At 32.0% G+C, this 17,306-nt stretch overlaps 1 protein-coding gene across 1 annotated transcript in view; it reads right to left on the reverse strand.

The window, feature by feature from the left end:
* Nucleotides 1–202: 202 nt before the first annotated feature.
* LOC139489478 (cadherin-87A-like) overlaps nucleotides 203–17,306 on the reverse strand; it is a 61,975-nt gene continuing 44,871 nt past the window's right edge. Inside the window, exons 24-41 of the mRNA XM_071275911.1 lie at nucleotides 17,154–17,292; nucleotides 16,398–16,628; nucleotides 15,856–16,013; nucleotides 13,578–13,736; nucleotides 13,033–13,164; nucleotides 11,690–11,870; nucleotides 10,802–11,034; nucleotides 10,269–10,454; nucleotides 9,102–9,221; nucleotides 8,678–8,831; nucleotides 7,825–8,109; nucleotides 7,112–7,392; nucleotides 5,409–5,500; nucleotides 4,657–4,749; nucleotides 3,694–3,817; nucleotides 2,549–2,673; nucleotides 2,170–2,201; nucleotides 203–1,477 (exon numbers count right to left, since the gene is read on the reverse strand). Coding sequence (XP_071132012.1) covers nucleotides 1,461–1,477; nucleotides 2,170–2,201; nucleotides 2,549–2,673; nucleotides 3,694–3,817; nucleotides 4,657–4,749; nucleotides 5,409–5,500; nucleotides 7,112–7,392; nucleotides 7,825–8,109; nucleotides 8,678–8,831; nucleotides 9,102–9,221; nucleotides 10,269–10,454; nucleotides 10,802–11,034; nucleotides 11,690–11,870; nucleotides 13,033–13,164; nucleotides 13,578–13,736; nucleotides 15,856–16,013; nucleotides 16,398–16,628; nucleotides 17,154–17,292 — 2,742 coding nt within the window. The 3' untranslated portion in view covers nucleotides 203–1,460. The remainder of the gene's footprint in view (nucleotides 1,478–2,169; nucleotides 2,202–2,548; nucleotides 2,674–3,693; nucleotides 3,818–4,656; nucleotides 4,750–5,408; nucleotides 5,501–7,111; nucleotides 7,393–7,824; nucleotides 8,110–8,677; nucleotides 8,832–9,101; nucleotides 9,222–10,268; nucleotides 10,455–10,801; nucleotides 11,035–11,689; nucleotides 11,871–13,032; nucleotides 13,165–13,577; nucleotides 13,737–15,855; nucleotides 16,014–16,397; nucleotides 16,629–17,153; nucleotides 17,293–17,306) is intronic.

The raw sequence follows: 17,306 nt of genomic DNA on the forward strand, positions 1-17,306 counted from the left end.
TTCTAATTTGGATAGCTTTGATTCAAATAGTTAATACATTCTTTTGGGTGAGGAAACATGACAGTTTATCACAACGTCATTTTTAGCCATGGCGTTGTCAGTTTGTTTTGGATTTATGAGTTTGACTGTCCCTTTGGTATCTTTCGTCCCTCTTTTATCACAAAATGGACATTCACAGGCTAGATAAAAGCAAACTTCAACATACTAAAATATATAATTTATTTGGAATGTTTGTACAAAACATCTATACAAAATACAATAAATACAGTGTAAAACAATAATCATGTACATCCATATACATGTACAAATATAATATATAAAATTCTTAAGTATATATAAAACGTCAAATTATTATACTACACTGATAAGCCATTAACATGAAAGACACAAAAAATACACTACCAAATCACAACCAAAAAGAAAGGGAACAAGCTTTCCTTCCAAAGACATTCCACATGTTTTGGTATTTCACTTTTTTAAAGTTTTTATGGTTTGGAGAAAATTTAATGTGCAGGAGAATTACCAAATCTGACTTCCATACGGCCTGAATGTTGATAAAAGAAACCAACACTAGAGATAAAACCATGCTATGTTATTTTTTTTAAAATTTGGTTGGAATACATTGATAAGTTTTCTGAGAGATGTAGTATGACAATTGAAGGAAAGACAAATTTATAAATGGACAGATGTACTAAGTATAGTGAGTATGCATACCCTTGCTATGGCTATTGGGGGTATAACAATAAACAAGTAAGTTCTTATCACCAACAAAACCATTTGTATTTTGACATATGTAACAATTTTATTGATTCATTCAACCAATACATTATTTATCACAGTAATACATATAATGTCAAAAACATAAAATAATAGGATTACTAGTAAATCTTATAGATATTTCACTCTCACACAAACAAGATCTATAAAGAAGGACAAATTTTATAGTTAACTGAAAACAAAGTATGTTGTATTGTATTTTCCTTTATTCTTAGTTCTGAATGGTAATAGGGTTACATGGCAAGAATTTACCATTCAGTTTTATAAACAAAATAAATTTACTCAACCTATTAAAATTATTTGATTGTTGCTTGCATAATGCCCTTAAAGTAATTGGGACACCTTCCATGCAGTACAATGTCAATATTGTAACTATAGTTAATTGTTAATATGTAAAGATCCAACTAAAATGGGTGTACCTCATTATACAAAGCATTAATCACACACTGTATATTTTACATGAGTTGATTTTTACCAGATCCCTGATTCTTCAGTGTCTTTAATCAAATGTTAATGCTGTTTTTTTAATATTTTCTACTTTTGACTACTTTGTGTTGTGTTAATGGCACTGATTTCATAGAAGTAATCCTTGTTGTTTACAATGAGTTCTGTATCACAAATAAGTAGCACTCAATTACACAATGAAATAGACAAGTATTCCTGAGACAATCTTCTCTCTTTTATCAATCTTGTATTAAATCTGAAAATAACAAAGATATGGTTGTACATTGATAAGAGCTTTTTTTGTGCAGAAATATAAATTTTTCTTAACTAACAGTATGAGAAAATATCATTTGGATTAATAATGTAAAAGATATAGTACTTCTTTTCTTATTTTCCCTCATATGAAACTTCTTGTTCATAGTCGGAATTTTCCATTTCTAGAGGTTTCAACAATTAAATTAAAGAAATCAAGTTCAAAATCTCGACACAGGTTTACCTTTCTTAACATTCATTTTTCTAACTAAAACAAATATGATTTTGGAAAAACAAATATTATGAAAGGTTCTATTAACTACCGGTATATTGAATTGTGAGTCATTTACCAAAACTATTTCATATTGCAGAAAATTTCATAGGCTAATCAATCAGTATTCTACCATTTCTTTTTACATTATAATTACTTTTTTTGTGACTCTACAAACAAACAATTATTTTAAATGTACAGTAAACCCTGTATATAAACGTCATTTTGGGACCAGAGAAAACTGACATTATAAGAGGCCACCTTTGAAATTGAGGTTCAAAATGCAAAAGTGCTACTAACACAGGACAAGAAGCTGGTGGCCTGACAATAAATGTTTCAACTGAATAGAGGCAACCTGTAGAGCTTGTTTGATGGTAACTAAATCTTAGGAACTAAATCTGAAAATCTGATGTGTTAATACTTACATTGCTTTCTTGTATCCATGTACTGTCTGTAACTGTAAATAAACAAATATCTATGTTAAATCTTATCCACATAGTCTTGTAAACTTTCAAAAAATAACTTGTGTGAAAAATATGTCCAAGGGGAGATAATTAACAAGGATACTGAAAAGAAAGGAAAACAAGGACTTACAAATTAGTGATATATCAAGAAAAAAATAGTGATATTCCCACTTTTCTTCCAATCATGGTTTTTTTTTCATGACAAAAATATTTTTCACTTTATACAAACCTCTGTTTAATTCAGAATTAAAATAAAATGGATATATGATTGTCTTCAACTTGAGTTTCTACATCTTTTTAAATTATTATGTAACTTGACCAGTTAAGTTTGTATACTTACTTTCTATAGAAAATGACCACTAATACAATAAGGACCAGGACAATTATAAACATACAAATAGCAAAGGCTACCAATATCCACCAGTAGGCATCATATGTTGATTTCCTGGTAGGAGGGTCACACGGCTGAAAACAGAAATATAACAGTCATAACAAACAAAAAAAATCATAGGGGGTTTCCAGGCGGGAGGATCCCATGGCTGACAAAAAAACATATATATTGGTCAGAACAAACAATAAACATCATAGGTGGTTTCCTGATGGAAGTGTCACAGGGCTGGAAAAAATATTAATATAACACACCCTGTACTCATACAATCAGTTTTTCTTGGTAATTTGCAAGTAAGTCTATGAAGTGGTTAATTATAGTTCTAAGTGTTCTAAACAGAGTAGAAAATCATTGCAACTAATTTTTACAGGTGGTTCTTAAATTGTGCTGTTACACTGCTGCAAGGTTTATAGGTTTAACCCCACCACACACTTAATTTGCCTATTCAAAATTAAATACTGTATTTAGTGATTGCCTTTGGTTCAAGACTGTTAATTTGTTTTATAGTATGTTAATTGTTTTGTTCTAATTTAATTTTCTCATTTGAACTGTTTCTTATTTTTCATTTAAGGGCTTTTTATAGCCTATAATACAGTATGGTTTTTTTCTCAATTGCTTACAACCACTTTGTAATAACTATGGTGGATAGTAGTCTACAACTTAACACTCTGTATTTTTCTTTCAATCATTAAACAATATGTATGTCATAATTCAAAATAAAATTAAAAAAAAGATTTTTGCTGTAAAATAGCTTAAAATTGTTAATATTTTTATGATATCCAATTATCTTCTCTTTATGTGTTCCCTAGTAGGGATATTGTTTTTAAGTTTGGAAGCATTGTTGTTTGTTTGTATCAATCAATAAATAAAAAGTTATCAATAAAAACTTTTTGATTTTGCAGTTAGTTAAATTATAACAAATAATTTATGGCACTTATGGGCAAATTGGTATCTTCAGTCCATATGAACTGTCATTTAGCCATCTGTGCCACATATTTTTTAACATATAAAATGTGTGGACTCAGGGACAAATAAATACAGTGGATTGGATGGCAGACCAAATTAATGTGTATGGTGATGATTTAATGTAAACTCACCCCTGCATCCCCCACTTTAAACTTAGATAAGATATCTGAGTATGGTGAAGATGATATTTCAGCGGTTCCTTGCTGTGAGTCCAACACTCTGTCATTCTTAATCACAACAAAACATATATCTGTCCTGAAACAGTAAAGTACTTTGGTTATATAGGTTTGAAAATGAATGTTAATGCTCTAAAGAGACTATAACACAATGTTGTCAACTATATTATGATTTATTGTTAAATAAGTTATTCACTTCAATAAGCTCATCAATGTCTCTGAAATTTTCTAAAATTCTACTTTTAGTGGTATAAATCTGCTTCAAACTGGCAGTCTGCACCTTAATCTACTACATAGCTACTTTTGCATAGGTACTATTTCTGTACTAAAAATCTGTAGTACTGGAAATCTGCTTTTAATATTCAGTGCTATTTTGTTACTTTAAAATTATTGCAATATTTAGGTACCTGTATTTTACAGTACTTAATTTGTACTTGAAATTTAGTTACTACAGAATTTTGGTTACTACCGTTACATTTTCAGCATTTTGAAAGTTTTTCTATTTCAAATCTCTTAAAATTATGATTTTCAAACATGGAATATTGTATTATTTCTGTACCAAAATATTTAGTACAAATCAAGTACTGTAAAAAACAAGTACCTAAATATTACAATAACTTTAAAGTAAAGAAATAGTATTGAATATTAAAAGTAAATTTCAAGTACTACATAATTTTAGTACAGAAATAGTACTTATGCAAAAGTAGCTGTGTAGTACCATGCACCTAGTAACTAGATCAGTAGGTTTTTGCAAACCTTTGTTTCAGTCAATATGGTGAATGTCGAAATATCTGTTTTCAGACTAGAAAAGTAAGAAAAGATTTTGGCGCAGACTGAACTTGTCAAAATGTTCTGACACTTTAATATAAATCTTATTTAATTGTATGTGGTACTATATAAAGCCTGTTGAAAACTTACTGTGCATGAACTGTCTCACCAGACAGTGTGGTGTGATACTGGATCTTAGTTCTCTGAATATGAAATGTATTACCTCCCCTTGCACTTAATTCCCTGAAAAATGCATATAAATAAGTTTATATCAATCTAACAATCTGCCATCACTCTTAACATAAAAGACAATATTCATTAAAAATTATATAAACAATTATCACTGAAATTTTCTGGTGTATATCTGAGCACACTAGGTACACAAATCAAATAATACCTAAAAATGAAAAAATAATTTGAATCTAATTATGAAATGATCACAGCCATTTCTATGTTTTTGCAATACGAACAAATTTTTTCATGTAAAATCTTACATAAATGAATGGAAAATGTGTTTATGAGCCACAAATGTCCCCTCTTGTAAATATGCATGATCAACTTCCACATACAGAAGCAGGTTCATGAAGTCGAGACAATAAGCATTGTGTATAAGTGTCATAACGTTGGTGAGCATAAGCATTATTTAGTATCATTATATTTGGTTGAGGCAAACTAAAAGTAAAGAATTGAAACAAATGTTTTGGACGTATGCAACTAACGGGCTGGACAGAAGGACTGACAAGGGTAAAACTAAATGTCCCCTCCGCTTCCGTGTGGCTTAAAAATGTGATTTTCATTTTTTGAAAATTTTTAAACATTGAAAATTATTTTCCACAAATAAAAACAGTTCATGGTTTATGTATGAATTGACAAATTGTTAAGTGAAATATTAGTGTACATACTCCAGGAGACTGTCAGCAGTAGCACTAGGGTCTGACAGATCATTGGTTTGTCCTACCAATCTTACTTGGCTGGCTTCATTAGCAACAAATATCTGTAATTAATAATAGTCAGTTTGTTAATAAAAGCCAACCAATGAAATATGATTGAAAATATGAGTATAAAATGTTGACAAACCTAAAAAGTTAATACCCCTTGTTTCTTAGTTATGTTTCCTTTCATCAAGCTTTGCTAACACAAAAAAATCAAACAACTTCGCAAAAAAAACAAAATTGTCAAATAAATTCTGACAATTTAAAACGGCACATGCAAAAATATTGATAAAAGTTTTGAATCAGCCAAACTAATAACCGCCAAAATATTTTGTACTAGTATACCCTATTGAAGAAAATCGCAAAATTTTATACCCGTGAAAATAACCTGCTTTACCGTATATAGATTAGTTTACTTTAGAAGGTTGAATTTTAAGTATTTCCAAACTTTTTCATTTAAAATCTGATCAACCTAATACAAAAAATTTCCACAGCCTATTACCAATGTTATTTCAACTGATCGGATGGAGCTTACGTTTTAATTTGCATAAGGACATGTTCCAGACCATACGAGTATTTGGACCGTATACGTATACTCGTACGGTCCGACCATACGCGGACGGTCGGACCGTATGAGTATACACGTACGGTCCAGCTGAACATACATGTTTTGGGATCATATGGGTTAAATGTTAACACACATTTATCAAAATCTTTATTTTTAGTTATACAAATTGTTATTATTACAATAAGATGGATAAAGTGAATAAGCGAACAATTAAAATCAAATATTAAATTTTGTTTAATTTTATATTCGTGAATCATATTTTGTTACTCTGGCCCAAGATGACACTTGCTTCCACAAGGAACGTCATATATTTTTAAAATTAACATGTTTTGTTCATGCATGTTCCTTTGCATATGCATTTTTTGTAAAGTTCCTAAATATTCTTAAACAATTGTCCTCCCACATTATGTTTACTTCCGATAACTTCAATTTCAATGAGCATAATGAATTACTAACATGCTAAGTACAGGAGATTAACAGATTAAATAAACCTGATTTTTTACAAATAGTTAAAATATTAAGTTTTTATTTCAATAACTATTCAACTTTTTATGTTAATTTGAGATATAAGTTATGTTGATCTGTTATATACATTTGTATCTAATAAACTTGACCAAATTCCTAATATTAGTCAGACCGTACGCGTACGGTCCGACCGTATGCGTATATTGAAAAAGTACGCATACGGTCCAGACCGTACGCGTACGGTCCAAATACTCATACGGTCTGGAACAGACAGTCTATTTGTAGATACGTGTGATAAGGATGATTGCCGCTATAATTATTACTAATTTTTAATCACCTATCAGTGTCATCAAAGGGATTTACAAAAGAATGACTGGAAACTTCATTGATGAGTTTATCCTAAAACACCAATCTATAGATGGACTGGTTTATTATGAGCTAACCGGTTAAACTCCGTCCAGTCAAGTGAAATAAATCGAGTAATACTATTATGATGTTTTCTATTATAAAACCTGTAGTTTAGGTGTAGTTGTTTTAAATCCTTGTCCTTATTGTCTTTGGTAGATATGTCTTATTAACAATCATACCTAATAGAATGAATTACATGTAACTATTTGAATATCGTTGGCAGACAAAATACCTTAATTTGTGTAGAATTCATTTTTGTAGAATCTAACTGATCTTCTGCTTTGACATTCAACAAGAAATGACCATCAGTGAAGGCAATATAAGCTGGCATTCCAACTCTGATCATGCCTGTCTCTGGATTCACACTGAAAGCTCCATCTATTGGTAACATTCGTCCCAAGCTGGGGAATATGGTAGAAGTGACAGTGAAACGTATTTTGTTGTACAGGTCAGAATCCCTGTCTTCTGCTTTTAAATGTATTACATCATCCTGCGTCGGGAACTTTAAAACAGCTGAAATATCAAATTAAATCCATGCTTAATGATTAAAAACACTTATAATTAATTAATACTTTCAATGTTATTGACTAAATCTTAGTTAACGTTGTTGTGGCCAGTTTTTATTGGTGGGAAGTTGGAGTAAACAGCCACAGACTGTTGGAAGGTAAACTGGCTATCTTAGTCAAATACCACTTAAACTCTGTTGAAAATAATGAATGAAAGTGTTATTTATAAGTTCATTATATTTAGAAGAATTTTCATTTTCTAACCTAAGACCATTTATCAAAGGCATTTTATTTTTAAAGCTCACATCATGTTGTTTCAAAAGAGTTTTCATTTCTGTTGTAATAGTATCTGTATTGGTAAAATATGGAGGCTACTAGTAGTCATTGATATCTAGTACTGTGACCCTCAAATAAACTCTATGGCTGTCACATAACCTACCTGTTGTTATGGTATCTGGATTTTTAAAATAAGGAGCTTGGTCATTGATATCTAGTACTGTGACCCTCAAGTAAAGATATTGGTCTGTGTTTACATAGTTCCAGTTAACATTCTCTATCTGTCTCTTCCTACGACCACCACTGTAATACGGCTCAGCTTTGATACAGAGTATAAAATGGTCAATAATTGTTGGCCAATTCCTCTCACGGTCAATTGTGTTGTTGTATGTGGTCACCTGACCTGACAACTCATCAACATGGAAATACAAAGATGGATTTCGATAACCTGAAATTTACTTGAGAAATATAATCTATATATACATTTTCTTCCAAATAAGATGAATGATTAAATACAATACTTTAATATATGTGGAGCAGGATCTGCTTACCATACTGAGATCACCCCCAGTTTTTGGTGGGTGTTGCTTGTCTTTAGTTTTCTATGTTGTGTTTTGTGTACTATTGTTTGTCTGTTGGTCTTTTTCTTTTTTAACCATAGTGTTGTCGGTATATTTTTGACTTATGACTTTGAATGTGCCTTTGGTATCTTTTGCCTTTCTTTCTGAAAGTTAACTTATGACCTTCTCAGGCCATTAATTTAAGGAATAATGTACATCAAAGGTATTGTATAGTGGGTTTACATAGCTCTATCAAACTTACAGTGGGTGAAGTTAGGTGGATTTACATCAAACTTGTATCTGAAGTCACTGAATACCTGGCTTACATAGCCATCTTTACAAATCTCTATCAAACTTACAGTGGGTGAAGTTAGGTGGATTAACATCAAACTTGTATCTGAAGTCACTGAATACCTGGCTTACATAGCCATCTTTACAAATCTCTATCAAACTTACAGTGGGTGAAGTTAGGTGGATTAACATCAAACTTGTATCTGAAGTCACTGAATAGTGGGTTACTGTCCTTGTCACAGGCCTTAGCTGTAAACACCAATGTCCCTGGTGGTGACTGTTCCACGACTGTGGCAGGTTCTGGTGGGGGATCAGCATACTGAAATAGTTGTAACATATTCAAAATTGTCTGAAACCAAATTGATTCCTATTCCTATCCTTTTTACCATAGTGACTTGGTCATAAATAATATCATTCACTACCATCTAAGCTTACTAAAAATTCCAAAATTTTAAATACAATATGTTTGCGTCAATTCTGATCCAAACATGCTAAGAAATAAACATAATTTTCTGGTAAAGGTTTTCTAATAAAAGATAAAATTTTGAGACCAGGATAATGTTGTAAATTGTTGTTATTTTTCTCATACCTGTCTATCAGGACAGTTTTTAAATGATGGAATCTCGTCATCCACGTCAGTTAGTCTAATTGTCAGTTTACGTGAACTCCTCAATGTAGAATTCAGAGTATCTTCAGCCACAATAATCAACTGTCAAAAGATAATAAAACAATATTATAAAACAACTTCAGTTAATGTGTAAACATTCTGTAATGTATGCAAGTAGTAGGTGCAGTATGGGGCCTTTTTGGACATTATTTTTACATTAAAAGGAAGCTTGGATAAGAGATGTTATTCTTAATAACCCATGAGGGTCTTGAGTATGAGCATTAAAAGGAAGCTTTAATAAGAGTTTTTATTCTTAATAACCCATGAGGGTCTTGAGTATGAGCATTAAAAGGAAGCTTTAATAAGAGTTTTTATTCTTAATAACCCATGAGGGTCTTGAGTATGAGCATTAAAAGGAAGCTTTAATAAGAGTTTTTATTCTTAATAACCCATGAGGGTCTTGCACAGCAGGTTAGAAGACTCAAATGTCTTCCGTCATTTGGATTGTAAAAAAGCAGAAAACAATCAGTCTAGATCTTTTATTGAAATGTGCAAATTTGGAGAGAAGAATGTCATTAATATGTTAAGACTTTTCATCTGAATGAAGTCAATTATGTGTTTTATCATATTTTTGCAACCATTTTTTTTTTACAAATACAGAATATTTTTTGTTTAATAATTTTTTTTCAAGTTTGCCATATACAATTAGGGGAGATAATTTAGATAATTTGACTTTTATACTGGAATGTGTTATTACATATCTTGTTTTGTAGCAAGAAATGATCACTTGACCCTTTTTTTCCTTTACATATTTTGAAAGTTAAGCATTATAAGATAAATCATCTCATATTTTATCTTAAAATTCTATTGTTTAGCTTTTAGTGTATCACACAAAATTGTGTTTTCCATGAATAATCTATGAAAAATATGACAATTTTGCAGAACCTGTAGCTTGAAAAAAAAGCCCTGTGACACATCCCCCATCTACATTAAACCAATAACTAATGGTGGTTAAACTGAATATCTATGTGTTAAAAGGGTTAGTGTGTATTCATTCAAATGGAAAGATAGAAAGCAAGCTGGATTTAACCAAAAAATCTGACAAGTTGTATGTACAAGCTGTATATATAGAACCTTTATAAAACTCACATCATAAATCTCTCTGAATTCTCTGTCAGGTTTCTTTTCTAGTTTGATTTCACAATTTTGTCTGTTGATGGAGAATAATGCTGCAATGTCTGGGTCAGAACTGGACACAAAACTGTAATCAATTGATGCTCCCTTAGTGACTGCAGTAGCTTTACAAGTGTAAATAACTTTTCCACTGTCTTGACCCTGTATTAATATCGTATATATTACATTCAACAGATTTAGGTTAACTCATATATGATGTTTTTTACCATATCTTTTTAGCTAAACTGCTTTTCATTGCAATCAGGTATAATAACACAGACTGTTATTGAAACAAACATAATACAAAGGGTATGTTCTTTAGAGTGCCTTTCATGTTTTCTTCCATAGAAGCTCAATCAATTAAAAAAAATATTTGAAAAACAAACTTATAAGTCTGTCTTGTTCCAACATTTTGCTATGTAAACTTAATGTAATAAAAGGTTTGTATCATTGACCTTCCATCAAGTAAATTTGATAAGGTCATGGTGGAAATATATAAATAAACCTGCCTCTGGTATTTGTAGTATTGTGTCTGGTGCTGGACGAGTCCAGTAGGGTAATCCATCATCCAACTGTCCACTGGTGATATTTACTTCAACATAAGTGACCCCAATTCTAGGAGGTGAACCCTGATCTTGAGCTATTATCTTAAAATGTATTGGACTTCTCCTGGACAAACCTTCTAAAGATGATTTACTGCTGAAGGCTCCATTATCAGGATGTACACTAAATCTCTGCAAGTCTTAAATAAGAATTAGTTTAATTATTAAATTTTTTTCAAATTGAATTTGAAAATAACAAAATATGATTTTTGCCTTTCATGAGTAAGTCAGACACAGCATATATGAACATATCATATAAAACAAAGAACAGTTGGAATTGCATGCTATGTAGTGCAATTATTAGCATGCTCAGAAGCTAGAAAAAATCTAATTATTATCAGGTCAGAAAGTCATGCTACATCTCATAAAAAATAAAATTTCAAATCCAAATAAAATTCCTGGATACAGAAGCTGAGTATTGTGAAACAAAAAATGTAATGTTCAGTAGGTAAAAATATAAATTCAAAATATCCTCAAACTGAAGTGACTGCTCAGCACTTTTAACGTTTGTTCTCATGGTACAACTCATCATTTTTAAACCATTCTATAACACAGAGGTGAAGAAATATATATGCTAGATCACATCATCTCAATAAAAAAAACACTCTGATTGACTTAGTCTTGATTTGATGGAATCCATGACAAAATTAAATCTCAAAGAAATAAACACAATAAAACATGAAATCAGGTTCATCCATATCTTATAAGGTGTATAGAATTTCTCCAAAGATTTGAAATTGATACATACAATATATCTCAAAGTTAATACAAAGAAAAACATAATTTGTCCATTACCATCAAGTTCATCCATCGCTTCTAAAGTGTATAGAATTTCTCCAAAGAGTCCACGGTCTCCATCAGTAGCTGTCACCATACCAATCACTCTTCCCACCTCGTAACTCTCCACTGTGAAGAACGAGTAGTTGCCATTGAAAACTGGAGTGTTGTCATTCACATCTCGAACAGTTATTGTCAACTGGAAATAAATTTAACCAAACATAATTAAAAATATAACAATATTTATTCTTTTCAAATTTATTCAATTTCAAATTTTAAACATAGTAACTGTTATCATTATAAACATCCCCTGTTTTAAATTTATCTTTATCATAAGATCAGTTTTAACTGGATGTTTTCCACATTGAAAAACTCTCACTCATGCCCTAATCTTCACTACACTTGTATGTTCACCATTGATGTTGTGAATATGCTCTATAACCTCTCCCTATTGCACATAAACAGTTTTTGGTCTTTTTACCCTCTGCTGTCTTGAATCAAAGAAATAACCTTAGATCAGAATATCTGTTTGACCTCTGCTGTCATGTACTCCCAAAACAAATCAGTCACTAACCCTTCCCTCTCTCACTTAACTACTTGGTCTGAATGACCTTTTCTATAATGAGTTCCCTTTTGCTTACCTCAGCTGTGTTGGTCTGAATGACCTTTTATATAATGAGTTCCCTTTTGCTTACCTCAGCTGTGTTGGTCTGAATGACCTTTTCTATAATGAGTTCCCTTTTGCTTACCTCAGCTGTGTTGGTCTGTTTAACCTCTGCTGTAGAGTCAGCCTGTGTTGGTCTGAATGACCTTTCTATAATGGGTTCCCTTTTGCTTACCTCAGCTGTGTTGGTCTGAATGACCTTTTCTATAATGAGTTCCCTTTTGCTTACCTCGGCTGTGTTGGTCTGAATGACCTTTTCTATAATGAGTTCCCTTTTGCTTACCTCAGCTGTGTTGGTCTGAATGACCTTTTCTATAATGAGTTCCCTTTTGCTTACCTCAGCTGTGTTGGTCTGTTTAACCTCTGCTGTAGAGTCAGCCTGTGTTGGTCTGAATGACCTTTCTATAATGGGTTCCCTTTTGCTTACCTCAGCTGTGTTGGTCTGAATGAACTTTTCTATAATGAGTTCCCTATTGCTTACCTCAGCTGTGTTGGTCTGTTTAACCTCTGCTATAATGAGTTCCCTATTGCTTACCTCAGCTGTGTTGGTCTGTTTAACCTTTTCTATAATGAGTTCCCTTTTGCTTACCTCAGCTGTGTTGGTCTGAATGACCTTTTCTATAATGAGTTCCCGATTGCTTACCTCAGCTGTGTTGGTCTGTTTAACCTTTTCTATAATGAGTTCCCTTTTGCTTACCTCAGCTGTGTTGGTCTGTTTAACCTCTGCTGTAGAGTCAGCCTGGTAATTATCAGTAGCCACAACTTGTAGATTATACACTGGGATTGTTTCATGGTCCAGTTTTGTACCTTGCCTGATGAAGACTAAGCCCTACATATAGAACATGCACTTATTTATTGATATATTTGATAATGAACTGTAACTAATGTCCCCCGCATTGCACATATCTTATCTATCCAGGTATGAAGGTCAATAACTAAATAAAACGTTTTGAAGCGCTAACATGGATGAACATGTTGTTCTCAGCAACATGTTACCCTGCGGACAAAATAGATTATCATTGAGATTTAGGACCTAAAAAGTTTGGTATACTTTTATAATTGTTATGTGGATAGACCAGAAGACATTTGTTTTTATGACAGCTGTTTTAGAAAATCAGTCAAAGTTAAATGCTACAACATATGTATTTGTTGACACAGTATATACATTATATGAGTCTGAACAAAATCTTTTTTAAACATGCTGCATCACAATGACTACCTAGAATTATATTGTATACAAACCTCTTGTTTACTACTGGTAAACATTAAGAAATCTCCAGCTCCCTGACCTGTGAGTGAGTACTGGACGCTGGCATAACTTCCACTGTCCAAGTCTGAAGCATAGATATTACCAACCTGGGTTGGGTACACTCTATCCTCATCCACAGAGAAAGAATATTCCTGTTCAAATCAGAGAAATACATGTTGAAGTTTTGATGCAATTTTGTAATAAAATTGAGTTTTCTAAAATGAAATATGTTTTTCAAATCAACAGTTAGCACCCTTTTGGAAGCATGTATTTCCATTTATCTGTAATAGACAAACTAAAGAACTCAAGATAACTTAAAGCTTGAAGAATTGTATAGAAAACTGTCCCTCTTTGAAGACAGATTACGCCTTCTTATTGTTAGGTTTTGTTTGGTTTTTGTATTATTGATTTTTACAACACATCACCATTTATTCATGTCAATTACTGTTAACAAAGGTATATTTATAAAAGGACAATTGACATCCTAGTCTAAAGCATACAAAGAACCTACCTGTAAAGAAAATGATAAAGAAAAAGCAGACAAAGGATAAATGATTTGGAGACAGTATTCAAACAATACAATAACAACAAAATATATATCTTGCCTTCTAGGGTGGACATGGGGAGACAATGTTGCCTGTGTTTTTATTTTTGTTGTCAGCAATTTAGAAGCTGACATATGGTGTAGACATGGTTTTCTACTATTCGTAACTTGTATAGTCACAGAGGTTTCAATCTGAGGTAGAGAATGGATAAGTTATACGTTATTAATAATAGCCATACATGTCAAGTGACATGATATTCGCGTGTAATACACGCTTTTTCAACGGTTTACACGCGAGGATTTTGTCACATGGCGTGTACACGCTTTTCACCACTTTACACGCAATTACACGCTTTTTCGTTCTTTTCATTTTTTGGTCGTTAGTGATATCGCTATTCTCGGGTTTTTTCCTTATTCGGCGATAAATACCGAAAAATTCGAAGTAATTGTTTGGCTGCCGTATTGTTTATTTTTCTGTACGTACAAACAGTAAAAGGTAAGTAGTTTGTGATTATTTTTAACGATTTTGTGACTTTCTTTCAAATTCACTTTATAGGGGAAATGTGCACAGAAAGAGGTCACTTTCAGGGCCTGTACCGTCGTCTAAAGTGCCGATTGTTAAGCCAAAACGATGTGTACGGCAAGATTCAAGATTTATAAATTATATTTTGGAGTTCGAGTTTAAATGATCGAGTGACAAGTAACGCATAATTTGTGCATTCTATGTTGCAATGATAAAAAAACAATACATGTGAGAGGAGAAATACAATGTAGCTATTTGAATAAGCATTTTAACATGTTTATCTAATGGAAATCAAATTTATAAAACATTTTTCTTTTTCAATTTCAGTTTCAAATCTAGCCAACATGGCAACAGATTTCTACAGGCCATGGGGATAAAAATATCACAGAACTGTTGGGTCAGCTCTCATAGTACTAGCTTTCTTCTGATGAACTGTCCAGTTTTAACCAGGCAATAGGAATGGAGCAAAGGCAGAGATAATAGATGACATTTTACATTGCCAAAAAAAAATCATTATGACATTCTTTCAAATCTTGATGAAGCTAATTCAGTCAAATATCTATTCCTACTGTGGGAGAGGCTTTTCAATTATAAAGATATTGACACTGAATTCTGATCAGAACTTGACTATATTACACTTGTATTGTGTGCTGTTATCAAATAAATGTAACTAAACTTGAAACTGGCAGTTTTGAATATGTGCCTAGTGGTGGTGCTTTAAAAGCAACATACATGTAACAGACCACTGTTTAATACAATAAAAGTACACAGTAGAATATATATTGTTTTTTTTATATTCACAAATTTGTATGAAATTATGAACATTACCACATTCATATTAACAAGTCCGCATCTACGTCACGCGTTTTCACACGCTTTTTGACATGTCATGTCATGTCATGACATGATTTCCCATTGTCAGAGGTTGACATGTATGATAATAGCTAGAAACTGGTGCATTATTGATGTCATTAACTTAAATAGTCACTTGGGTTTCAGTCTGAGGTTGCATATGGATAAATTACACTATCCAGAAACTGTGGTTGACTACCATTGATATAATTGTATAGTTACTAAGGTTTCAGTCAGAGGTTGGGTATTCCTAAGTTACTGACCATAAATTGTTGTGCATTATCATTGATATCTGTAACTTTTATATTCACTGCGGTTTCAGTCTGAGGTTGTATATTTATTAGTTACTTACACTGGCCAGAAATTGTGGTGCATTATCATTGATATCTGTGACTTGTATTGTGACTGAGGCTGTAGTTTGAGCTTGTGTACCAATGGCAATCACTCCTAATTCTAGAAATTTGTTATTCAAGCTTTCATAATCTAATCTTTTCTTTATCCGAATCTGACCTAAAAATGAAACATAAATATAAGGTAAGTTTTATGTTAATTTCATTCAGAGGGAAGTATGTATTTTTGAACAATAAAATATAATTCTATAAATAATAGAGTTACTTCCATCAATAAGGACAGAACAAAATGCTTGTTTTCACATTTAATGAGTGTAGTATTATAAATTATTAATTAATAAATCAAACACTTAAATGTCACATGTAATGAGTGTAGTATCATAAAATATCAATTAATAAATCAAACACTTAAATGTCAGAATTTTTGTTTAGTTTGGTATTATTGTTACTATACTTATCAGTCATAATATTTCTAAAACAAAATTCCACAGGAAGAATAAACGAATACTTTAAATATTTTACAAGTTTGTCAACCCATTCTTACCTGTGGTTCTGTCAACACTGAAGTAATCTCCTATATCTGATCCTGGTACTTCCTCAAAGTTCTGAACATTTTCAGAAATGGCGGGATCTGTAGCAATCAATGTTGTCAACATTGTCTGTACATTGGTTTCCTCGGATATCCTGAAGTTGTAGTTGGGATTAACTACTGTCCATGGTGGAGCAAAGTATGGATCAACCGAGGCATCAGCAAGAATTGTAATCAATACATCAGCTGAAATAAAAGTATTAGTAAAAGTGTTTTCAAAACATCAGCTAATTATTTAAAAGATGAAGTTACTTTAAAAGTATAGACATCTGTGATATAGCAGACAAACATCATACAGAGATTCCCATGTATATATCTTAACGTAAATTTTATATTCCAAGACATTGAAATGTTCTGAACCAAACATGATTTTAGATTTTAGTTTGTGTAGAGTTGCAGTAAATAACCTATTTTAAAAGACCTTGTTAATAGATTTTTAGCCTTGTTTAAGATGTGGTAAGATTTCACTAAATACCCCTAACTAAGGCCACAGAACTGGTAATCAATGGAACATAAAATGTCTTAATTTTTTTGTGTTAACCACACTTTTCTGTGTTAAATTAATCTAACCATCCAATATAATAACTACCTGTGGCTGTTTGAGGTGAAGGCTCCTGTGCATTTATATCCTGAGCCTTGACATTGAAGTCAATATTGGCTGCAGCATCCCCACTTACCATAAAATACTATGAGATTCAATATAATAATTACCTGTGGCTGTTTGAGGTGAAGGCTCCTGTGCATTTATATCTTGTGCCTGGACATTGAAGTCAATGGTAGCTGCTGCATCCCGACTTAACTTCAGTGCAGTAGTAATCAATCCAGTCACATTGTTAATGGTAAAAGCATCCTGTTGTAAAGATA

The sequence above is a fragment of the Mytilus edulis genome, chromosome 9, assembly GCF_963676685.1.
Source record: "Mytilus edulis chromosome 9, xbMytEdul2.2, whole genome shotgun sequence".
Classification (NCBI taxonomy): Eukaryota; Metazoa; Mollusca; class Bivalvia; order Mytilida; family Mytilidae; genus Mytilus; species Mytilus edulis.